Source organism: Staurois parvus, unplaced genomic scaffold, assembly GCF_062004578.1.
Source record: "Staurois parvus isolate SC_StPar_1 unplaced genomic scaffold, SC_StPar_1.0 ptg000177l, whole genome shotgun sequence".
In the NCBI taxonomy this organism is placed as follows: Eukaryota; Metazoa; Chordata; class Amphibia; order Anura; family Ranidae; genus Staurois; species Staurois parvus.
Window position 1 is genome coordinate 6,763,958 of NW_028317973.1, and position 25,838 is coordinate 6,789,795.

Here is a 25,838-nt window from a genome sequence, read left to right on the forward strand (position 1 = left end):
AAAATGCTTCCAATCATAGCTACCATATGTCAGCTAGCAAAAGTAATTTTCTTCCTCGCCTCTGCTAGGCAGATGATTACAAATAACAGTCATGGGTATAGATTGATGCATTGATTGACAAGCTTTGCACTGACCTCATTCTCTCCGCTAAGCCTTTCATTCTAGGAAATGTTACTAGTTCATAAGAAACAGTGTTAGTAACGTCTCCAGAACAGGAACAGAATCCTAGATAGTGTTTGCTCAAACTCACGCATTATTTTCTTCCTTTATACTTCATGCACTGATGTGCACCGATGATCAATGGTAGTTTCTGGCAAGGAAGTGCTATCTCAAAAAATGTATTTCGGGTCATATTGTCTCACATACAAGACTAGTTTGTAAAGTAACTTCCAGCATTTTTTTTTCACTTTTAGTTCAACAATTTTACTTATATAAATAAGATAAAAGGGATTCCTGAGAGAAGGGAGGACACTTCTGCTCAACACCCAAATGAGACTGCGCAGACCAAAGGCTTGATGTTACCCTTTCTGTTCCACTGGCATTCTGGGAAGGTAAATTGTGAAGTGATGTTGGGTCTTGTTGATGCTATTTTTCATTTTTTTTTTGCATTCTAATATTAGTTTAATTTAAAATATTCATCATTGACTGTTGAAATGACCATTAACTGCTTACCCGCCACTCTATAGTAGAATTACTGCTACAGGGCCTTAACTGCTTCATCAGTGACTATTAGGAATGGAACATTTTTTTTATCTGCGGAATTGTGTGACAAATAAATGTATTTTTTTGGGGGTTTTTTGAAGATTTGAATATACAGTTGTGTCCAAAATTATTCAACCCCCACTGAAATTGAGTGTTTTGGCCAGTTTGACATTGCTTTTGATCATTCAGTCATCTTGCTTACATTTACATTAAAGAGGCACTTGTAGGTCAGACAAATATAACATAACAGTTATAATGAAATAACCACAAATGTCTTTTCTGTGCTCACAGCATTATCAGTTTTATTCAACCCCCAAGTGACATTCAATCTTAGTACTTAGTACAGCATCCTTTTACAGTTATAACAGCTTTTAAACGTGAAGCATAGCTTGACACAAGTGTCTTGCAGCGATCTACGGGTATCTTCGCCCATTCTTCATGGGCAAAGGCCTCCAGTTCAGTCACATTCTTAGGCTTGCGCACTGCAACTGCTTTCTTTAAGTCCCACCAGAGGTTCTCAATCGGATTTAAGTCTGGTGACTGCGATGGCCACTCCAAAATGTTCCAGCCTTTCCTCTGCAACCATGCTCTAGTGGACTTGGAGGTATGCTTGGGATCATTGTCCTGTTGAAAGGTCCAACGTCTCCCAAGCCTCAGGTGTGTGACGGACTGCATCACGTTTCCATCCAATATCTCCTGGTACTGAAGAGAATTCATGGTACCTTGCACACGCTGAAGCTTCCCTGTACCTGCAGAAGCAAAACAGCCCCAAAGCATGATTGACCCTCCACCATGCTTCACAGTAGGCAAGGTGTTCTTTTCATCATAGGCCTTGTTCTTCCTCCTCCAAACATAGCGTTGATCCATGGGCCCAAACAGTTCTAATTTTGTTTCATCAGTCCACAGAACACTATCCCACAACTTTTGTGGTTTGTCCACATGGCTTTTGGCATACTGCAGTCGACTCTTCTTATTCTTTGGAGACAGCAAGGGGGTACGCCTGGGAGTTCTGGCACGGAGGCCTTCATTACGCAGTGTGCGTCTTATTGTCTGGGCTGAAACTTCTGTACCCACATCTGACAAATCTTTTCTCAGTTCCTCAGCAGTCACACGGGGACTTCTCTCCACTCTACGCTTCAGGTAGCGCACAGCAGTCGAAGTCAGCATCTTCTTTCTGCCACGACCAGGTAGCGTTTCAACAGTGCCCTTTGCCTTGAATTTGCGAATGATGCTTCCTAAGGTGTCTCTTGGTATGTTTAACATCTTTGCAATCTTCTTATAGCCATTGCCCTTCCTGTGAAGAGAAATCACCTCTTCTCTTGTCTTCCTGGACCATTCTCTTGCCTTCACCATGTTTGTAACCACACCAGTAAATGTCTAGAAGGAGCTGAGTATCACAGTCATTTTAAAGCTGCCTAATTGGTGCTTATTATGCTTGATTGCTGCTCGGTGACATCCACAGGTGTTTTCAATACCTGATGGAAAGCACCTGTATGAACCTCTGTTCTTCAGAGTGGTAGTCTTTAAGGGGTTGAATAATTGTGGCAATGAAGAAACCACATAAGAACCATTTACTACTGTATTACATAAACAATTGATGTCATTTTAGTTGCATTTGGGTAGTTACAACGTCCTTGTAGGATTTGATTCTGAATACAATTCCAAATGTACACTATAGTCCCTAAACCCCTTTACAGCATTGGGGGTTGAATAATTTTGGACACAACTGTATGCTGCTAGCTCTGAGGATATGTGGAATTTTTATTTTATTTCATTTTTATTTTATTTTTATTTTTTTATTTTTATATTTATTTTTATTTATTGTAATGGCATTTTATGTTTTTAAATATATATAGTTCATTATATCGGTGATCCTGGGATGTGTGTGTTTACATGGGGCATGATGCTATAAAGATAAATATACATGTGTGTATATGTTTATATATACACATATTTAGATTTTAGATTTTTACAGGAGAAAGGATTTCCCGCACCTTTTGATTATTTATGGTAAAGATTGCAGGTATTTTAGCCTATTCTTTCTATGATGAAGGCTGTCCCGCATGATTTTATATATATATATATATATATATATATATATATATATACTCTTTGCAAATTCCCATGAAATTAATTTAGATTTAGATTACCCTTCTAAGGGTTTTTTTTTACATTTAAAGTGGTTTGGTTTTAAATATTAAAGTTGGGGTTTTTGTTTTTGTTTTTTTCTGCCAGTTATAAGGACACAGTGGGCATTAATGCATCGCTGCAAGTAGTGTATTGTGCTCCGTTATCATGGCTGCGGTGGGCGTCTTCCCACTGGGCAGGGTGACGCCCCTGCAGCCTATAAATAGCTGATGTGTCAGTATGGGCGTTTCACTCTGAGGAAGTCACGTGGATCGTGACGTAAACGCGTTAAGGTACGCACTGACATAATTTCCATTGGCGCAGTGACGTCATTTCCAGCGTCGCCGCCATTTCTGGAGGGATTGTGGAGCGAGTGGAGCTGCATGCATTTCTTAGCATGAGAACCATGGAAACACACCCTTGATATGGGAAAAAGCTGATCTTTGTCATTTTACATGTGAGTGGGCATTTTATTTATATTCATGTTATTATTAAAACTGGATTACTCTATGGAGGATCTTCTTTGTTTTTAATGGTATCTTAAATGGTTTTGTGGAATCGAGTACCTAGGAGATAGGAGAAGATATTGGAGGGATCTATCCATACGTTCCATCCTTTGATGATACCTTATTGGGTGTATAAGGTCACCTACATAGCTGTTTGGCCCAGTGGGTCGCATCAAGGAGGTGAGGGGCCATCTTGGCCATCTGTGGATTGACCACACACTGAGTGGCACTGTGATCACCTCACAGAGTTTTGCTGTGATTTTTCACCATCATTGGCATTTATGGACTGCTGTACATAGTATTCATTTTATGAGCACCTAACACTGAATATTTATTGTGCATTCTATATGTGATATTTCCATTTATCTCATTTGTATTTTAGTATAGGTTGTTAGCGCTGCACTATTTTTTGTATTTTTATACACATTATATATATACACGATTTGCATTTCCAGGTAGGGGGCATGTGCATGCGCAGGTCCGCCAATGGCGCGCTGTGCTTTTCACAGATCAGAACAGGTTCACCCTAAGCACATGTGACAGACGTGAATGGGTCTGGTAATGCCGTGGAAAATGTTATGCTGCCTGTAACATCATTCAGCATGACTGTTTTGGTGGTGCGTCAGTGATGGTCTGAGGAGGCATATCCATGGAGGGACGCACAGAACTCTACAAGATAGACAATGGCACCCTGACTGCCATTAGGTATCAGGATCTAATCCTTGGACCCATTGTCAGACCCTATGCAGGTGCAGTAGGTCCTGGGTTCTCCTGGTGCACAACAATGCCCAGCCTCATGTGGCGAGAGTATGCAGGCAGTTCCTGGAGGATGAAGGAATTGATACCATTGAATGCTGACCTAAATCCAATACACCTCTGGAATATCATGTTTCGGTCCACCCAATGCTGCCCAGTTGCTCTTCAGACTGTCCAGGAGCTCAGTGATGCCCTGGTCCAGATCTGGGAGGAAATACCCCAGGACTCCATCTCATTAGGAGAATGCCCTGACGTTGTCAGGCATGCATACAAGCAAGTGGGTGCCATACAAACAACTGAGTACCATTTTGAGTTGTTGCAATGACATTTCAGCGAAATGGACTAGCCTGCTGCATCAATTTTTCACTTTGATTTTCGGGGTGTCCTTGAATTCAGTCCTCTGTAGGCTGGTAATTTTAATTTCCATCAAACGATGGGGCATCCCTACGTTCCTAACACATTACCCAGTCCATTTTAGTATAGATATCCAGTATGATACTTTTCCCCATTGAGATCCGATGTGTTTTCAAAGTGTTCCTTTAATTTTTTTTTAGCTGTGTATTTTTGTCTAAAAGGTGAACTTATCCTTTAAGTAAAAATAAAGGATACTGTGGCCTGAGAAAGAAGATTTGGGATAAAGGAAAACAGAGAGCCCCCCCAACATCTTCCAGGATTGTTAACAGCTTTGTACACATTTTGACTTCTGGGGCAAAGGCAGGGGTGGACTGACCATTTGAGCACTCGGGCACTGCCCGAGGGCCCGGGGTCAGTAGGGGGCCCCATGAAATACTCCTGGTACCTTTTATAGGCATTTTTGAGTGTGGGTAAGGACACAGGGGCCCCATGATCCCCTATTGCCCAGGGGCCCCATGAGTTGTCAGTCCGCCCCTGGGCATAGGCCATCTTTTCCTCTGACCCACCTCTGTTACCTCGCACACTTCATTCGCTCTGGAATTATCTTACTGTCCCCCCAAATTTAGGCCTCATGCACACTGGTTTATTTTAAAACACTGTTTCTCCTGACAGGAGAAAACAGTGTAGCAGAGTTTAACAGTGTTTGGTGTTTAGGTGTTTATTTCATATGCAAGAATTTAAATTTATTCTGGCTATTGAAATTAATAAATGCTGTGTTAAATGTGCATAGCATTTAGGCATGTTTAGATGAGTTAAGCAGTATCAAGCATTTTTTTCTGCCAAACCTCTGCAGTTCCCGGATGCTCTGGCAGTGGGTTTTTTTCTGCCCCTAAACTCTACTGTCACTTAAGCTCCATTCACACTTGAGCATTTTACAGCCCGAAGCTTGACACTCAGAAATGCTTAGCAAGGAAAATCCCATTCGTTTCAATGGCCCCATATTCACATTTGAGTGTAGCAAAAGGCCTCAAAAAATTTGATACTTTTCAGGCAGATTTGAGTGTTTTTATCCCCAAAGACTTGAATGGAAAATGCCTGAACAGCAAGAAATAAGCATTTTTGAGCTTTTAGTCAAGCGTTTTTTCAGGTGTTTTCAGTTCAGACAGCAGCTCCATTCTTTTTTTCTAGCATCACTCCACACCTTATAAACACAAAGTTTGTGATCAAAAAGGAGAGTCTGCTTCTGGAAGTTGAGACATTCATTGCTGTCATTTGTGGCCATCCCTGTATCTATTAACCCCGGGGACCCCCATTCTAAGAACCACACAAGAACCACCAGAGCCTGGAAGGAAATGGGACGAAATATAATAAAAGAAAGAGGGTGCACCAACCTAGTGCAGTACCAAAAAATATTTATTAAAAGATATATACAAAGTAGGTCATCTACTCACAAACATGTCTTAAGAACAGGCATATAATGGGATGCAGACCAGACCATCTCCAGGTCCACGGTACCAATGGTATGGAAAGTCTGTGTGCCAAGGCTTACACCTTTAGCGAGTCGGACCCTATTCTTCATACCCAAAGTAAGTATGAATTAGACCACATAAACCTTTATATCTAATAAATAGTCACACCCCCTACTACAGCCAGAGGGGAGGGGATGAGCGTAGAGTTGCAGATCATGTGAGCACAGACATTTTAAAAAGCAACACGTGTAAAACACATTCCAATTGCTGACTAGTGAGCATGGAAAACACAACCTCCAAAATGGATGATCAAACCACACTTATTGGGCATATATTACCGTATTTGGAAAATCACATTGTTAATATCATATGCTCTGACCTTAAGTAGATTTTCTTAAAGATCAGTCCTCTGGGCTATGGTAGTACTTTAGTTATGGTATAGTAGAAGTACACTGCTTGTGAGGACAAGGGAATGTGGCAGGCCCAGATTTACAATATAAATGATGAAGGCCCACATGTTGTTGTGCTCTCTTGGAGCGCATGCCGCTTATTGGAGAAGAGGAAACGGGAACATACGTTCCACCCGCACGTCCGGTGACCTCCCCTCTGGCTGTAGTGGGGGGTGTGACTATTTATTAGATATAAAGATTTATGTGGTCTAATTCATACTTACTTTGGCTCTGAAGAAGAGGATCCGTCCCTCGAAACGCATAAGCCTTAGGATGCTACAAAGACTTCCCATACCATTAGTTTGGTACCGAGGACCTAGAGGCAATCTTGTCTGCATCCCATTGTATCCCTGTTCTTAGCACATGTTTGTGAGTAGATGACCTACTTTTTATATATCTTTTAATAAGTGGTTTCTTTGGTAATGCACTAGGTTGGTGCGCTCTCTTTCTATTATTATATTTCCAGTCTGAAGAGGGCACCCACAGTCCAGAGAGGGCAGCAAGACCTTTGGCACCACACCAACGCCAGAAAGATGGACTACACCCTAAAGCACTGCACTTAAGCGCAGGAGTTTGGATTGTTTTTTGCATGAAGTGGGACAAACCTTGCTGCCCCAGTGGAACAGCTACACTGCTCCTCAGATCAAGGAAAAAGGTACAGTACTTCTGTGTACATCAGCCATGATTCTGGTTTTCTTGTTGTATGTGCCTATGACACATCTATACAGGTTTCTATTGGCCACAGGAAAGATGCCTAAATGAAAAATGGCTGAAAAACGCCTATAATATTTGCAAATCTGCTAAACAAAAAGTTCAAAAAGTCTGAAAAAACACTTCATAAAATGCTCAGCTCAGTGTCAATGTAGCCTAAATGCTACTAAAAGCCTATGTGTGCATGGACACATAGGCTAACATGCAGGGGAAGTTTAGAGGTAGAAAAAAAATGCCAGATGCTCCTAGGCAGTGATATATTTAGGTTTTGTGCTGCCCTAGGCAACACAGAAATCAGCACTTTCCCCTCTGCAGAGAGAGCCTGACATTGATCAACAACATCCCTGCCCCCCACCTGAGAGAGCCTTCCACTACCACTGCCCCCCATACACCAGCCACCAACGCCCATAGCTAGAGAGAGAAAGTCACTCACCTTCACAGCTCCGGACATCACCAGGAACGAGAGTCGGGCTGTGCATGCGCCATCACGAAACCTGCAGCCTCTCTTGGAACCCACCAGGTCCCCATGCCGCATGTGTCCCTTCTTCCAAGGGGCAGTGCTGTCCCCGTGAAAAATGCCTCCCTAGGCTAATGCGTTGTTTACCTTGTGGTAAATACACCTCTGCTCCTAGGAGCAGCTGTAAAAATGTCCAGTGTGCACAAGGCCTTATACAGTAAGCCACCATGTGTGTCTTCTCAGCCTAGGTCCAATGTGCATGATATGGAGCAACACTTAGGGCAAGATAAGAGCTCTGTGACCTCAATACCCTGAACCTCCTCAGTAGGTGGCCAACAGGAGGCCCAGGTGACTGTCAGGTTCAGGAGTCCCTTGTGGCACATGGAATGAAAAGGAACAAATGAAGAGAAGAGTTACTGTCCTAAGTAAAGGTGACAACACAACTAGAGAGTCATGGAGGAATTCCTTTACATGCCAGATTGCTGAGGGGTCCAGTCCTTCCTCCATTATATACTGTATATAATCAGTGTTTTCAATTGAATGACACAAGCACTTTCTAAACCCAGTTGTTTTTCCGATTGGTGAATACAGTAGAATGCTGTTATAAACTGTGATTTATCCCAGTAAAAACGTATTTAGTCCATTTCATATTTCTACAACTACAATACTCCTTTTCTTCATCGGTGATCCATGTCTGCTTGCCCTCCTCTGAGTCACAGCACAGCAGATCCTGTTAATCATCCTGATTCCTCCTGGACCCAGAACTGGCACTTTGACTAACAGCCGGGACCGACCATACTTCACTTCACTGGCAGGGAAAAACAAAGAGAAAGAGCCTTCTAAGAAATAATAAATAAGGTTCTACAAGGATGTATTTCCCAAAATAAAATGTGCATTAGGGCACAGAAAATTACATATTGTAGAATGTTAAAAATCAGGGCTTTATTAGGCCTTATGCACATAGAAAAAAACTATCCTAGAAGCCTTCCTCCTGGCAACAGCATTTTTGCAGAAAAAACACCTGATCCTTGTAAAAGTATTTAACACTTTTACAAGTGTTTCAGTGCAATTACAAGCACCAAGCGCTTTGGCATTCATTCATTTAATTCAATAATTTATTCTGCCCATCGAAATGAATTAATTCTCAAGCTCTAAACGTGCCTAACGTTAACACGAGTTTAGGCGTGTTTAGATGTGTTTACATACATCAAGCTTTTTTTTTTTTCAAAACACTGCTGCTCCTGGACGCACTGTCCCTGGGGTTTTTTCCTGCCTGTAAACGCTCCTGCCCTTATAGCTTCTAAAGGTTTATGTGTGCATGGGCACGTAGGATAACACAGAGGGCAATTTACAAGCAGTAAAAAAAAAAAGCCTGACACCCCTAAAAGTGTAAAAAAAAAACTAACAAAAAAAAACTAATAATAATATAAAAAAAATAAAATAAGAATGTAAACAAATTTTTAGAAAAATTAGAATTTTTGGTTATAAACTAATTTGGGTTATTTTTTTCTTTTACTAAAAAGATAGATGAATACATTTTGGCCAACATTTATGAAGAAAGATTATTTATTTGCAAAACTTTTTAAGAAAAACACTTTTTTTTCAAAATGTTTGGACTTTTTCATTTATATAGCAAAAATGAAAAATCCCAGTGGTGAATAAATACCACCAAAATAAAGTTTTATCTGTCTCAAAAAAATGCTAAAACATTCATATGGGTACAGTGTTGCATGATCGCACAATTGTCATTCAAGTATGATAGCACAGAAAGCTGAAAATTGACCTGGACAGGAAGGGGGTGAAAGTGTCCGGACTTGAAGTGGTTAAAATATACAGTAGTCATAAACACTGTATATTTATGATACATATATAGCACCATCAATTTACACAGCGCTTTACATATACAGTTGTGTTCATAATAATAGCAGTGTGTTGAAAAAAGTAAATAAAGCTCAAAATCCTTCTAATAGCTTTTATTTCCATACACACAAATGCATTGGGAACACTACACATTTTATTCCAAATCAAAAAATGAAGAAAAATATATCAAATTTGTGTTGTTCCTCTAAACAAATCGAAGAAAAGTGAATATTAGACTGTTCAAAAAAATAGCAGTGTTTGTATTCTTCTTTACAAACTCAAACATTCACTATATAAACTGAAAAATGTTTGAAGATTTTGCTTTTTTTTGAATCACTTAATATTTAGTTGTATAAGCACTGTTTCTGAGAACTGCTGTACATCTGTGTTGCATGGAGTCAACCAACTTCTGGCACCTGTGAACAGGTATTCCAGCCCAGGATGATTGGACTACATTCCACAGTTCTTCTCTATTTCTTGGTTTTGCCTCAGAAATGGCATTTTTGATATCACCCCACAAGTTTTCTATTGGATTAAGATCCGAGGATTGGGCTGGCCACTCCATATTGTCAATCTTGTTGGTCTGGAACCAAGATGTTGCACGTTTACTGGTGTGTTTGGGGTCGTTGTCTTGTTGGAACACCCATTTCAAGGGCGGAAATGCCCTTCAGCATTCTTCAGCATAAGGCAGCATGACCTCTTCAAGTATTCTGATGTATTCAATCTGATCCATGATCCCTGGTATGGGATAAATAGGCCAAACACCGTAGTATGAGAAACATCCCCATATCATGATGCTTGCGCAACCATGCTTCCCTGTCTTCACAGTGTACTGTGGCTTGAATTCAGTGTTTGGGGGTCATCTGACAAACTGTCTCCGGCCACTAGACCCAAAAAGAACAATCTTACTTTCATCAGTCCACAAAATGTTCTCTTTAGGCCAGTCAATGTGCTCTTTGGCAAATTGTAACCTCTTCAGCACATGTCTTTTTTTCAACAGTGGGACTTTGCGGGGGCTTCTTGCAGATAGCTTGGCTTCACATAGGCATCTTCTAATTGTAACAGAACTCACAGGTAACTTTACACCTTCTTTGATCTTCCTGGAGCTGATTATTGGCTGAGTCCTTGCCATTTTGGATATTCTTCTATCCATTCGAATGGTAGTTTTTCGCTTTCTTACACGTCTTTCAGGTTTTGGTTGCCATTTTAAAGCATTTGCGATCATTTTAGATGAGCAGCCTATCATTTTCTGCACTTCTTTATATGTTTCCCCTCTCCAATCAACTTTTTAATCAAGGTACGCTGTTCTTCTGAACAATGTCTGGAACGACCCATTTTCCTCAGAATTTCAGAGAGAAATGCACTGTAACCAGCATGTCCAACATTTGCTGCCTTCCTTCCTTAAATAAGGGGAATAATTGCCACCTGTTTTTCAAAGAATGAATGACCTCACTAATAGCACTCCACACTGCTATTATTTTGAACATGCCCCTTTCTATTAGTGATTCAATTACACAGAATCAGCAGCATGCATGTCATGACTGTTGGGTCTGTTGGATTTCTATTACTCTACTACACCTGCTAGTAAATTATTTGCCATATAGAAATATCATTTCTACCAAAAACAGTGATTGATCAGGATAGTGATGTCTGACTGCTATTATTTTGAACACAACTGTATATTGTACATTCACATCAGTCCCAAACCCTCAAGGGTCCCTAACTCACATTCATACACATACTAGGGCCAATTTAGACATGATCCAATTAACCTATCAGCATGTCTTTGGAATGAAACTCATGCAGGCACAGGCAGAACATGCAAACTCCAGGCAGGTGGTGCTGTGGTTGGGATTCAAACCAACGACCCTAGTACTGTCAGGTGGAAGTGCTAACCATTTAGCCACTGTGCTGTATAGCAATCACACTGATTTTATTTAGCCAACACATAATTGAATATATAACATAAAACCCTTTTTCACTCTTACATGAGACTTTTTTCTTTCTTTCTTTACTTAAAGTAGAACTAAAGGCATTTTTTTCATTTTACATAAATTAAGGGAGGATTATAACCTCTGCCATCTCTGTCCACATCGGGTATACTTTCCTTCATGTTCTGTCCCACAGCCAAAACTGGAAACATTCCAATGTGAGGATATCCCTGGTTATCACCAGAATCATGAGGACAAGTGTCCTTTTTGGAAGATTTACCCTCTACTCCTGTTCTGGTGACAACCCAAAATGTGGGATTTTCTTTCATTTCTACTCTTGGTGATAATGGTCATGAGGAGGATAGGGAGGATGAATCTTTCTCATGGGAATATAGACCACAATACAAACTTGACAGGTGTTCTAATCCCTCTCCACTCTATTATAAAAAATTGCCCTTAATTATACTATAACGACTTCTGCTGTCCTTCACACAATCCTTGAAAGATGTGTAAAAATAATTTGGTCACTAGGTGGCAGCTGCACACCTATCAGAGAAGGAGCTTGCTGTCTGAGAAGGAGCTTGCTATCTGTAAACCAAGCTTTTCTTTGCGGAATCTACAGTACAGAAGAGCTTTCAGTTCTGCATTGTTTGTTGTGTGTTTTCAGAGTGTTTGCAGCCTGTTTGCAGTGTGTTTTTAGGCATTATTTATGATTTTTTTTTTACTGAGTTGCATTTACATGCATTTGTGGTGCATTTATGTGCATTCTGGTACATTTACATGCAAAAAAAAATGCAGCATGCTGTACTTTATTTAAAACACACATGAAAGCACTGTAGTAGTGTAAACTAGGCTCATTGAAACACATTCAATTTTCTTGCATATGCATTTGAACCATGTTTAAAAAAAATGCTTTTGGACTAAGGGCCAGTTTACACAGGTTAATAAATTCATTGACTTAAACTAAAAATCTGCAATAACAGTGCAAAATCAAGTCCCAGAGTAATTTCCCCCAAAAATTATGCAAAAATAAAATAATCTAAAAATATAAATACAAAAATAAAATAAAGTCCCAACACACAAAGTGTCCAAATAATGAGTCCAAACTAAGATCAAATCTTGATAGGAAGACGCTTCCTACTCCACTGAAGAAGATGCAAATCAATCACAGGTGCTCTTCAAATACCTCAAAAAACAAAATCTAGACATAGTATATTACCTTTTAAATAACATACCCCAAAGTGCCACACGTGTATCATGCAAAAAGAACACTCCAGTGTCACAGCACTCATGTGAAAGGTATATTAATAAGTAAATGTCACTGCAAGCCTTATACCAAGTGCATAATTACCCTAAGTCAGAAAATTTCAGCTTGTAATCAACCACATGTGTACAGAGTGTCCTTAGATTGGTATCCTCTTGTTCCTTAGGACCTTATAAACAGACCAGGAATCAGTATATGAATCTCAGTAATATATAAAATTTATTGTAGCCACTTACATATAAGATCAATAAAATCAGCATCCAGCTCCTAACGATCCCCTTTCCATGTGTAGGAGGTGTAGAAGGTCTCCTGATAACCAGGACATTCCCCCTTACCACTCCTGTCCAACACTCACACTCTCTGCTCAGGGGGACACCTGAAGTGTACCGTTCCTCTCCAGACCTCCGACACACAGGGGCTTCAGAATCCAAAATGGCTGCCGCGGCACTTCCGGGAACGTCAATACGTCACGTGCCCTGGACGCGTTTCGTCACTTCCGGATCCTTGTCCTTTGTTGACAAAGTCCGGAAGTGGTGCACTGAAATGCACCAAAAATGCACTGGAATGCACATGTCCCTATTTAAATTGAAAAAAAAAGAGGGGGAAAAAATTAACTGGAATACATAAAAAAAAAGCACTGAAACGCGTCAAAAACACATAAAAAACACACTAGAATGCGCCAAAGACGTGTCAAAAACACGCATGCAGGAATGCATCCAGAACTAATCTGGACTGCGTTTCTATAGTGTGAACCTGCTCTAAATGTAGGTCCCCAAAAACCTGTTCACCCAAAGTCAGTGAAGGGATCTGTATTGGGAGAATTTTTTAAATGGAAGAGCAAAGAACTTTTGGGACACATCCACTATCACGGATGGGGAATCTACATATATATTTGTTACACCCCCAAAAATTACTCTAAGCTTTGATGTACCCACAGCTGAAAATGAACCCACCCAAATATAAAAACGGATGGTTTTCTCCTTGGTACCTCTTTTTGCCAAATATAACAATTTAAACAGATTAATAGTCCGTTTTAAATGATAGAGTCATTCTGAATTCATGTATAATAATATAAATGTAAAGCAGTAATGTTATGGAATATTTTTCAGGTGGTTGCTTTGTACAGCACAGGGGAAAACAACAATCAAGTGTTGGATTTAAAAAGAGGACTTGTCAGTCTATTTCAATTTCAGCCTCAACCTGGGACTCATTCAGAGGTAATATAGCGGTTTACAGTACCTTGTTATGGTACCTTAAATTGACTCTAAACTCACATTTTTTATAAATAAAATAAATGCAGTATGATTAAGTATACATGGAATGTACCTTCTACCATTGTTTCATCTCTCAAATGCAAGCTTTTTTTTCTGCTATTCTCTGAAAAGAAAAAAAGTGCCATGGTAAACTTGATATTTTAGAATAACTGATGTAAAAAAGTTGAGCTTATTGTCACTTTTAACCCATTTGGAAGAAAAATATATTTGAAATATATTTAAAAAATATTCTTTCTAAATATATTGCCATATATTTGAAATGCTACAATTCTGGTCATATTCTATATATATATATATATATATATATATATATATATATATATATATACAGTTGCAAGAAAAAGTATGTGAACCCCTTGGGATTACGTGGAGTTTTGCATGAATTGGGCATAAAATGTGCTCTGAACGTCATCTAAGTCACAACAATAGAAGAACACAGTCTGCTGAACATAATACTACACAAACATTAGATGTTGCCATGGTTTATTGCACATAACATGTAAACATTCACAGTGCAGGGAGGAAAAAGTATGTGAGGCCCTAGCTTAATGACTTCTCCCAGAGCTCATTGGAGCCAGGAGTGAGCCAACCTTGACTCCAATCAGTGTGATGATATTGGACGTGTTGCTGACAGCTGTCCTGCCCTTAAAAAACACACACCTGTTTTGGGTTTACTGGTTTCAAGAAGCACTGTCTGATGTGAACCATGCCTCGCAGAAAACAGCTCTCAGAAGACCTACGATCAAGAATTGTTGACTTGCATGAAGCTGGAAAGGGTTACAAAAGTATCTCCAAAAGTCTTGATGTTCATGTGTCCACGGTAAGACAGACTGTCTACAAATGGAGAAAGTTTAGCACTGTTGCTACTCTCCCTAGGCGTGGTCGTCCTGTAAAAATGACTGCAAGAGCACAGCGCAGAATGCTGCATGAGGTAAAGAAGAATCCCAGAGTGTCAGCTAAAGACCTACAGAAATCTCTGGCACATGCTAACATTTTTGTTGACACATCTACAATAAGGAAAACATTAAACAAGAATGGAGTACATGGGAGGACACCACGGAGGAAGCCATTGCTGTCCAAAAAGAAGATTGCAGCACATTTGAAGTTTGCAAAAGAGCACCTGGATGTTCCACAGCACTACTGGCAAAATATACTGTGGACAGATGAAACCAAGATTGAGTTGTTTGGGAAGAACACACAACACTATGTGTGGAGAAAAAAAGGCACAGCACACCAACATCAAAACCTCATCCCCACTGTGAAACATGGCGGAGGGAGCATCATGGTTTGGGGCTGCTTTGCTGCCTCAGGGCCTGAACGGATTGTTGTCATTGATGGGAAAATGAATTCCAGAGTTTATCAAGACATTTTGCAGGAAAACGTACGACCATCTGTCCCCCAACTGAAGCTCCGCAGAGGATGGGTGATCCAACAGGACAATGACACAAAGCATACAAGTAATTCAACAAGACAATGACTGCAACAGCACAGAATACGCCTTCTGGAGTGGCCCAGTCAGAGTCCTGACCTCAACCCGATTGAAATGCTGTGGCATGACCTTAAGAGAGCGATTCACACCAGATATCCCAAGAATATTGCTACACTGAAACAGTTTTGTGAAGAGGAGTGGTCCAAAATGACTCCAGATCGTTGTGCAGGTCTGATCTGCAACTACAGGAAACGTTTGGTTGAGGTTATTGCTGCCAAAGGAGGGTCAACCAGTTATTAAGTCCAAAGGTTCACATACTTTTTCCTCCCTGCACTGTGAATGTTTACATGTTATGTGCAATTAAACCATGGCAACATCTAATGTTTGTGTAGTATTATGTTCAGCAGACTGTGTTCTTCTATTGTTGTGACTTAGATGACGTTCAGAGCACATTTTATGCCCAATTCATGCAAAACTCCACGTAATCCCAAGGGGTTCACATACTTTTTCTTGCAACTGTATATACTGCATGTTGAAATGCATTTTTATTACAAAATATATGAAAAATATTTTTAAAATTACATTTCAAATATACTGTATGTCTTTAAAAATACAAATCTACATGCATGTGTAAAAGTATATGTTAAAATTACTTTTTTTAAATTAAAAAAAAAATCGGGAAAATATATTTTAAAAAATATATTTTTAAAAATATATATATTTAAATATATTCTTTAGATTTTTTTAACATATAAAAAAGTAACTTTAACATATATATTTACATATATTTGTAAATGCATTCCAAAAATGTAGATTTGTACTTTTAAAGACATACAGTATATTTGAAATGTATTTTTTATATATTTTGTAATATATATATTTATTGAAATATATTTTGAAATATATTGAATAAGGTCAAAATTGTAGCATTTCAAATATATGGCAATATATTTGGGAAGAATAATTTTAAAATATATTTCAAATATATTTTTCTTCCATATGGGAAAGGACATATCTCCTTAACCACTTGCCACCGGCCGTATACATATATGCATCTTCTCAGTTGTGGGTTTTAACCATATGCCGCCCAACCACTGTAGAAATATGGCGGCAGGGCGGCACGGCTGGGCGGCACGGCTGGGCAAAACCACGTCTTAAAACGTGTGTTTGCAAAACAGGTAGAGGGCGCACGCGAGGCCTACCTGTCCCGCTGATCACGGCCGCGGATGTCAGTCGCCGGGTCACAGCCGGTCGTTACCGTTAGCGGCAATCACTGACAGAGAGCAGGGCTGCAGTAGCTCTGTTTTCTGTCAGTTCCCTGTCAGCTCCTGACATGCTGAGCCGGAGAGAAGAGTTTATCTCTCCCGATCAGCGTGTCGTCGCCCCCCCCCCCGTGCATTACACACCCCCGCCCCCTAGTAAAACACTCCCCTCACACAGTTAACCCTTTCAGTAGATAAAAAAGTTAACCCCTTCCTCCCCAGTGCCATTAGTACAGTGTCAGTGTTTTTTTTTTTGTACTGATCACTGTATTGGTGTCACTGGGGATGTCAGTGACCCCAAGTCAGTTCCCCCCAGTGTCAGAATGTCCGCCGCAGTCCCGCCATAAGTCGCTGATTGCCGCCATAAGTCGCTGATCGCCGCCATTATTAGTATAAATAAAAATTTAAAATCACAGTATCATTCCCGCCATTTGTAAATGCAATAACTTTCACGTAAACCGATTAATTTACACGTATTGGCTTTTTTTTTTAGCAAAGACATGTCACAGAATGCATTTTGGCCGAAATTTATGACGAAATTTGATTTTTACATTTTTTTTACTGGACATGTTTTATAGCAAAAAGTCCAAAATATTGTTTTTTTTCTCAAAAATGTCAGCCTTTTTTTTATAGCGCAAAAAATAAAAAACACACAGGAAATACCACCAAAAGAAAGCTCAATTTGTGTGAAAAAAAGTACATAAATTTCATTTATGTACCATATTGCATGACCGCGCAATTGTCCGTTAAACTAGTGCAGTGCTGTATAGCAAAAAAATGGCGTAAATTGCAGTATCTATACCATAGTTTGTAGACGCTATAACTTTCACACAAAGCAATCAATATACACTTATTGGGTTTTGTTTTACCAAAAACATGTAGCAGAATACATTTTGGCTTAAATTTATAACTAACTTTGAGTTTACTATATATTGTTTATAGCTGAAAGTAAAAAATATTGTTTTTCTTCAAAATGTTTGGTCTTTTCTTGTTTATAGCGTGAAAAATAAAAAGCACACAGGTGATCAAATACCACCGAAAGAAAGCTCTATTTGTGTTAAAAAAAGGACGTAAATTTTGTTTGGGTGCAGCATTGCATGACTGCGCAACTATCATTTGAATTAGTGCAGTGCCGAGTAGCAAAAAGAGGCCTGGTCATTAAGGGGGGTAAATCCTCAGGAGGGCAAGTGGTTAATGCCGAGCGGCCACATATATTGTCTCAACGTAAACACATAGCGCACTCCCAGCACAATAACCAGCAGGTACCTGAAAGCTCACAATGCATACTTGCGTTTGGGAAGTTTCCAATCATATGACTGCTAATCACAGTGGTCAAATGATCGGAATGCCAGCCTCCGTCTTCTGGAATTTAGAACCTCTTAAAGGGCTTGGAGACATCTTCAGGAAGGGGTTAAATTATCTATATCCAAAACATTGATAGGGTATTTTTTTGTCTTCACTTTTCTTGTGTTTAGCCTATTCAGCTTCAGTTGCTATTTTTGTTTTTGGGATGTGTAGGTGTTTCATTTGAATCTTTCCATTAATAAAACTACTATGTTTTCATTTATGTGTTTTTTGTATATAATAAGGTTATAATAAGGTTATTATTGCATTGAGTATGCTGATTTTCATCTTCTCATTGGCTTGATGCATTAAAGTCCACAAAAAAGGCAAATATTTCCTCTTTTAGTTATCGATTCACTTTGCATAATAAAAAGCTTCTGGTATTTTTACTTTTGGAAATTGAATTTTTCATAGGAGGCTCATTGATAAATACAGAATACAGAGCTTAAAATGAGCAATGCACTGCAGTATTTGCTGAGCTGTCCAGTGCTGAACCAATGTTTCTGCTGGATTGCCAATTAATATTTTTTTTCTATTTTATTTCTGTTTTTACTGTAAAACTAAAATATATGAAGTGGCTCCTTTCTCTAGCTGGCAAGAGCCATGTTTGGTATGGAGTCTGTCTTTGCTGTAGTAAGAGGACATCGGCTAAGGAGGCACTTCAAGGAGGACATCTTTCAAAATAACAGCTTGTCACTTATAGACCTGGGCTTTTTTTTTACCTCCACTGCCCAAAAATGTGGACTGGGTATTTTTAGAGGGGGTTATATGCAATTTACTCATCCCTTGTGGGATAAGGTAAATTTCTACCATACTTCCCTGATTGATATAATAATTAACCTCCCTAGCAGTCTGATTATGTCCATATTTCTGTGCTCAAAGCGGTACATTTTGTTTGCATGGAAATATGTATTTTTTTAATTGTAGGCCTGTAATTTTTAGGAATAACTCACTGAAATCTGTCTGAACAAGAGTCTAGTAAACATCCCGGGTATGTTAAAATTTGAAACACGAAATCATAAATTATAATTTAATAAATAATCATAAAAATAATAATATAATAATACATTTAATTCAATAATATAATCAAACCAAAAACACTGAAATTTGAAATATAACGCCAAGTTCGCACATCACTGAGCAAAGTCGTAAAATCGTTTTCAGTGTCTGATGACGAATTTCCCCACGAATCATTATCACTCAATTCTGCAAGTAGTTCTAATTTACTATTGCTGTTCTCTAGCTGGTCTAAAACCGATTTTGACCTAAAGGGACGCTTTTGGACGCCATGAACATTTCTCAGTTTCCAGGCAGAAAGAATGGTAAAAATGCAGGCAGGGCACAGGACAAAGCACTTGGGACAAAATGTATGTGAAATGGTTTGTTACAGTAATGTTTTACTATGTCATTTTAGTGAATTTAGTGAATGTCACTTCTTGTAATTTTCAAATTTCCCGCCGTTCCGTCCCCGTATGTCCCGACGTCACAGGGGACAGAACCCAGAAGACAGATGCCGGCATCCGCCGGAGGACATTACAGGGGACACTGCAGGAGGGACACAGCGGGAGCGCAGGACAAAATAAGTGATCGAGGGATCCCGGAGCAGCGCCGCATGGTAAGCCCGAGTGTAGCTCGGGGTTACCGCTTGTGGTACTGAAACTTTACCCCGAGCTACACTTGGGAATACCGCCAGGGAGGCTACAGGAGTAAACTGGACCCCTTATCTGTGTCGTGCTTACCCCTAACGCAGGTGGTCAGGCACTATAGCTGGCTTCTGTGTTCTTCACCTATAGCAGTCCCCATTCCCATAAGGCAAGCAAGCCTATGGGTACACAGGACTTATACACAATACTATAGAGCTGGCTACCATGCCAGGGCAGTCACGAACTGAGCACAGCAAACAGGTACTTACAGTGGGCAGACAGGCTGAGTGGTTCAATGACAGTTCAGGTACAAGGCAGGCAAGATTCAGTAATGAGGGTCAATGTGTAGTCAATAGGTAGGTGGAGTTCAGAGAATAGTTGATATCCAATCCAAGGTCATACACAGGGGAATCCAAACAGCAGAGCAGGACAGACAGACAGGGAGCTGGAGCATGTATTACTCACGCTATCACACACATGAGACTGCAGGCTTGGCTGGCTTAAATCAGGTTTGGTCTCCACCCAGGGACTGACCACATCAATCACCTTGTAGTTGGACAGACAGGGAGAATGTATGACAACCAAAATCAGGATGCTGGAATGAGACCAGCACTCCTGTGATTCTGACAATCTGCTTGTCTAACACAGGATATTCATTACGAAAACTGAAATTTGGGATGATTCTTATACTTAATTCTCAGTCTCTTATTTTTAATTACTTCATTGATATTAGTGTTACAACTTTTCTATTGAACAAATTAGGTAAATAGCTAGTAAAGAATGAAAGAATCCTAAGCATGTGAATCTCTTAAAATCAATATTTCGGATATAATAATAAATCACTGTTGAGATTCAGGTTAGTAAGTGATTCAGAGACCAAGACCAAAGACAAGGTAGCTTTTTTTTCCCCTAAACTGTAACTTTTTCATTTGCAGTCATGGCTGTTATGCTGATGCAGTGTCTTCAACACTTTTTGAATAACTGAATTGGAACAAGTATGCCGGTTATGAGTTAGGAATTTAATGGTGGTTGATCTTTTTGAAGTGTTGAAGGTCCAACTGTATGACAATCATTGAGTCCTGAATCTTTGTCACACACTCTTAGCCCTGATAAAGGTGGAGAAGTTAGGCTACAATTGCATGGGTGACTAGCTCTGGTGTGAATGTCAGTAGTATGAATCTTCCCCTGTGAATGTAGCCTTACAGCCCTCAACATTTGTTGGTTTTTCAGACAATCTGTCATAGGCATAACTTTGTATTTTACACAAATATCAGGATGTGGCACTTCAAATCTATGCTCACTTACTTATCTCTACTACAACCCAAGATGACACTGGACATCCTTTTGGTTTTCAGAAGCAGCCAGCCCAATATTCAGACTCTCTATATTCAGTATTGACATACCATTCAATGAAAACAATAACATAAAGCAAACCAATAAAGAAACCATTAGATTCCATCACATCTTATCCATTTTCCCAAGAAATAAAGAGACCAAAGACAGACAGGCAAGTCATATTCTTAGGAAGTCTGCAAAGGAAACCTTTGTACTTCTCAAACAATGAGCTCTAAATATGACAGCACTGTAAATATCAGGAAATTCTCCAGAATGTAATCATCATTGTTAATGAATAATCACAAATAAATATAAATAAAGGTACAGTGCCTTGAAAAAGTATTCATACCCCTTGACATTTTCCACATTTTGTCATGTTACAACCAAAAACATAAATGTATTTTATTGGGATTTTATGTGATAGACCAACACAAAGTGGCACATAATTGTGAAGTGGAAGGAAAATGATAAATGGTTTTCAAATTTTTTTTACAAATAAATATCTCAAAAGTGGGGTGTGCATTTGTATTCAGCCCCCTTTACTCTGACGCCCCTAACTAAAATCTAGTCAAACCAATTGCCTTCAGAAGTCAACTAATTAGTACATAGAGTCCACCTGTGTATGATTTAATCTCAGTATAAATACAGCTTTTGGACATATCCAAAAAGACTTGCAGCTATATTTGCAATGAAAGGTGGTTCTACAAAGTATTGACTCCGGGGGGGGCTGAATACAAATGCACGCCACACTTTTCAGATATTTATTGCACTTTAAAGCACTTAGCATGGGGCAGATTTGAAGTAATGAATAGCAGCAACTGGCCTGCAACATGTAGATGTGTTTCAATGATGGCAGCTGGGAGAACTAGGCTGCAAACTGAATCAACTATATGTAATGTTCAAAACTATGTGTAGGTAGAAAGCCGAGGTGACAAACTGTCAGTATTCAACTGGTTAGTGGGTGCATGGGTCTCTCTCACACAATCAAAGTAGTCATAGTGGTCTGTCTTCCTCCGCAAATGGGGTCAGTCCACAGACTCTCCAGCTCAGACTGAGTGTCCCATCTAGTCTTCTGCTGTCAGTTTGGCCTGCCTGGCAGCGTGGCAGAGCGGGTGGTCAGTAGGCTCTTTCCGCTCTTCCTCCCTTTCCAACTCTGGCTCTATGGCTTAGTTAAGCACTTCAGTCATCAGAACACTTCCTTCTCCTTCAGTCTCCCCCGCACTCTCCTGGCCAATCTCCTGGGTTTTGATATTTATATGCCCCCTGCCCACACTCTACCTCTCTTGGGAAATGTAGTCCCTGACTGCCCTGCTCACCAGCTGAGTCCTGCTATACAGCATACAAGTCCCAGAGGGCTGTTCTGTCCATGTGAGTGACCCTGAATGGCAGACCACCGCCATCTAATGTCCATTTTATTGTATTGCAAGTAATAACATTTCAATGGGTTACATATTTATTTACAGGAAGGTTTTTAATGGTAATCTTTTGTTTCCAGTGTGACATGTTTCTAGGTATATTTGTAGCAGGCATTTATTCATTTATCCTGTTCTTTATAAACAGGAGGTAGATGAGTACATAAATGTGCTGACCAAATGTGCATATCATATGAAAAAGACATTGGTTCCGGAATGTTTCTTATGTTGCTCATTGTTTTCATCTTTACCTTTGTACTTTTTCAGGAGGATGCTTCAGGAAGATGTAAAGTTACTTATAATGTTTCTGAAGACTTCATCTACAAGAAGAAAGATCTAAGCAGTTGTATAAGATCCCCATTTGGCTATGAGGCAGATCACATGGTGAGTAGTTGCTTATTACATCTATTAGAGTCAAGATTAGCCTTTTACCTGAATATATTGTGTAAAGAACAAGGACACAACTAGAAACTATTGAGTACTGTCCAATATACTTTTTTTACATACAGTTTTTCAGGACAAGCTTTCAGGGTGTACCATCAATGCCGCCTCATCAGTGCCCATCAGTGCTGCCTATCAGTGCTCATCAGTGCTGCCTATCACTGAAGCCTTGTCAACATACATCAGTGAAGGAGAAAAATTACCTGTTTGCAAAATTTTATAATAGTAACAACGAAAAACTTTTTATTTTGGTATTATTATTTTTTTATAGTGCAAAAAATAAAACACCCAGCAGTGATTAAATACAACCAAAACAAAGCTCTATTTATGTGAAAAAAAATTATAAAAATTTCACATGGGTACAATGTTGCATGATCGCGCAATTGTCATTCAAAGTGCGACAGTGCTGAAAGCTGAAAATCGACCTGGGCAGGAAGGGGGTATAAGTGCCCGGAAGGCTAGTGGTTAATTAGCATTGCTGTGTACATTTGTTTGTTTGGTTTTTGTTTTTTTTTCCCTCAGAGACTGTCTTATTTTAACATTCTGCTAAAAATGTGTTCATTAGTACTGCTTGGACATTGAAGAAGGGGGTACACCACACCCCCAAACGTTTGTCCTGAAAATTGTATGTAGTGCAAATTAAAAAAAAGTATCACGGACAGTACTCAATTGTTTCTGTGGCAAGTGTCCTAATAAACCACCTCAAGCAAGGACACAACTAAAACCACCATACCCAGAATTAACTGTACTGCTTTGAGGAATTTTCCTTTGTCCTCAACTCCAAGGTCAATGAAACTCTGGACTGAATAATGCTATAGGGATCTATTACTGTGCATTACTTTGCATGTTAATGGCCATTGGGCTGCCAAGGTACCCAATTGATCAAAAAACCAATATGACTTTTTTCTAGCAGTGCAGCACATCACAGCACAGTAGGTATGTCTCTCTTCTCCCCTATGTTGATGGTGACAATGGCCTTCTTCCCACATCCCTGGCTTGGTGGATGTGGGGGTCTGCAGGGAATGATAGGGGAATTTTAGGAATCAGAAAATCACCATTAAAACAAGGGGGCCCCAGATATCTGCATATCTACTCCCCCCCCGGGGTAGTTTACCTCTGTGACCCCTATTCACTAATTTGCGAGGTTCTGCTGTTACCTTTTATCAAGACTGGTTATCCACCTGCTGTTGGTTCAATGAGCTACATGCCCAGTCCAGCCAGGCCATCTCCCTTTCTTTTTTTAGTGTTCCCAGCATCCCTGACTTTCTGGGAGGATTCTAAGATTCTGAGTGTCCCCGAGACCCCTAGGGGTTGATTTACTAAAACAGGAGAGTGCATAATCTGGTGCAGCTCTGCACAGAAACCAATCAGCTTCCGGGGATTTATTGCCAAAGCTTAAGTGAACAAGCTGAGGTTAGATGACTGCACAGCTTCACCAGATTCTGAGTGCTCCAGTTTTAGTAAATCTCCCCCCGCATTTTGCATGGGCACGAGAGTCCATTTATTTGAATGGACTCCTATGCCCCAGGACATGCAGGGAAGAAGTCCCTGCACTTTTTTGGAAAATGCAACCCTCACGGAACCTCGGTTTCCAGTACGGTTGCGATTTCCAGTGCGGGTGGTGTGCCTTTAGAATTAATGGCACCCGCCCGCATTCCTCTGTGCGGGTGGTGCGGCTGCATGGATTTTTGTGCAGATCCGCAACCCACACATATGTAAACCTAGCCTTAGTGACTGTGTATCCGGACCCCTCCTGTTCCCAGTGACTTAGCAAGTGGCTGCCAGTGTGATTTCAGTACCCAGCATGCAGGGCTGTCTTTAACGCAGGGCAAAAGGGGCAGCTGCCCCAGGCCAAATCATTGGTTTGGGGCCCAAAGCAGCTACCCCTTGAGTCTGCACTACCCGCAAATTGTGGGCCCCGTTGGCACTGCAGAATGACTGGTATGAGGTACACACACTGTACACATGTGATGGGACAGGACTCCATGATACAGGCAGTAGAGCAGCATCTATTATCCCCGAATCCCCAGCAAAGAAGGAGCGGGTGGGGCCATGAGCTCCACTGACGTTCTGACCTCGCCCCTTGCCACGCTGCCTCTATGCTCAGGATGCCACAGGGTAGGGGTTGATAGTGGGAGTGTAGCTGGCAGTACTAAGACGAATCCACGGACGGTGAGCAGAGCTCAGCTGGCCACGACCAGGTATGTGCTTCTCCCTTTGCTGTTCCTAAACCCTGACCTGGTTGTGGCTGTTCTGTAAATAGAGAGCAAGGGCCACAGTGGCACTGGCACACACATGCCATCTTCACACAGGCAGCAGTATGGAGAAACACAACACTGCTTGATAGTTTTCTTTTAGTCCTGCTTCATATCTATGTGGGATTGCGTGGGCATGGCAGCCCATTCATTTGAATAGGCTGGAGTGCCTGCGTTTCCCGCAGAAAAAAGTTACATACAGCACCATGCGATTTCCCTGCAGTTTCCGCACCTGCAAAACATGACCGACGCATCTAAAAATGCAGCGTGGGTGCGTGAACTACACAAAAGCACCATGCGATTTCAAGAACACAGAATATTTAAAATGCTGTATGCACCTTTTTTCTGCGGGAAATGCATGCACAGCAGCCCTTTCAAATGAAAACACTGGTCCTCCTCCAGGTTTGTCATAATTAGAGATGAGCGAATCGAACATGGCGAAGTGGAATTCGTTTCGAAGATTAGGAAAAATTCGATTCGCGCCGAATCCAAAAATTAGCAAACTTCGGATGCACGAATCGAATTTTCCCAAAAATGGCAGCGACATGTGTGGCGACGGAGCGGGGATCTCTGGGAAGGCGCGCAGACAAGGCGCACTGACCCATAATGCATTCATTCATGACATGTGATCGCATTAGCCAATCAGCAGCCAGCCAGCCAGCACTGTGTAATGGTGGAGCTATAAATCGCGGCCATCTTAGAATTCTCCATTAGCCTCCGGTCATTCAAGAGAGACAGACCTGTCTGTATTAGGGACAGAGTTAGGGCCACAGAGACTTTAGGGCCACAGAATCGTTACTCAGGGACACAGAATCGTTACTCAGGGACACAGAATTGTTACTCAGGGACACAGAATC

The 25,838-nt window shown here is 40.4% G+C and overlaps 1 protein-coding gene across 1 annotated transcript in view; it reads left to right on the forward strand.

The window, feature by feature from the left end:
- The first annotated feature begins 421 nt into the window (after positions 1-421).
- The window catches only part of LOC149462310 (microsomal triglyceride transfer protein large subunit-like), a 153,513-nt gene continuing 128,096 nt past the window's right edge, over positions 422-25,838 (forward strand). The window contains exons 1-3 of the mRNA XM_089677129.1: positions 422-551; positions 13,696-13,803; positions 22,553-22,669. Of these exons, the coding sequence (XP_089533255.1) occupies positions 516-551; positions 13,696-13,803; positions 22,553-22,669 (261 nt within the window). The 5' untranslated portion in view covers positions 422-515. The remainder of the gene's footprint in view (positions 552-13,695; positions 13,804-22,552; positions 22,670-25,838) is intronic.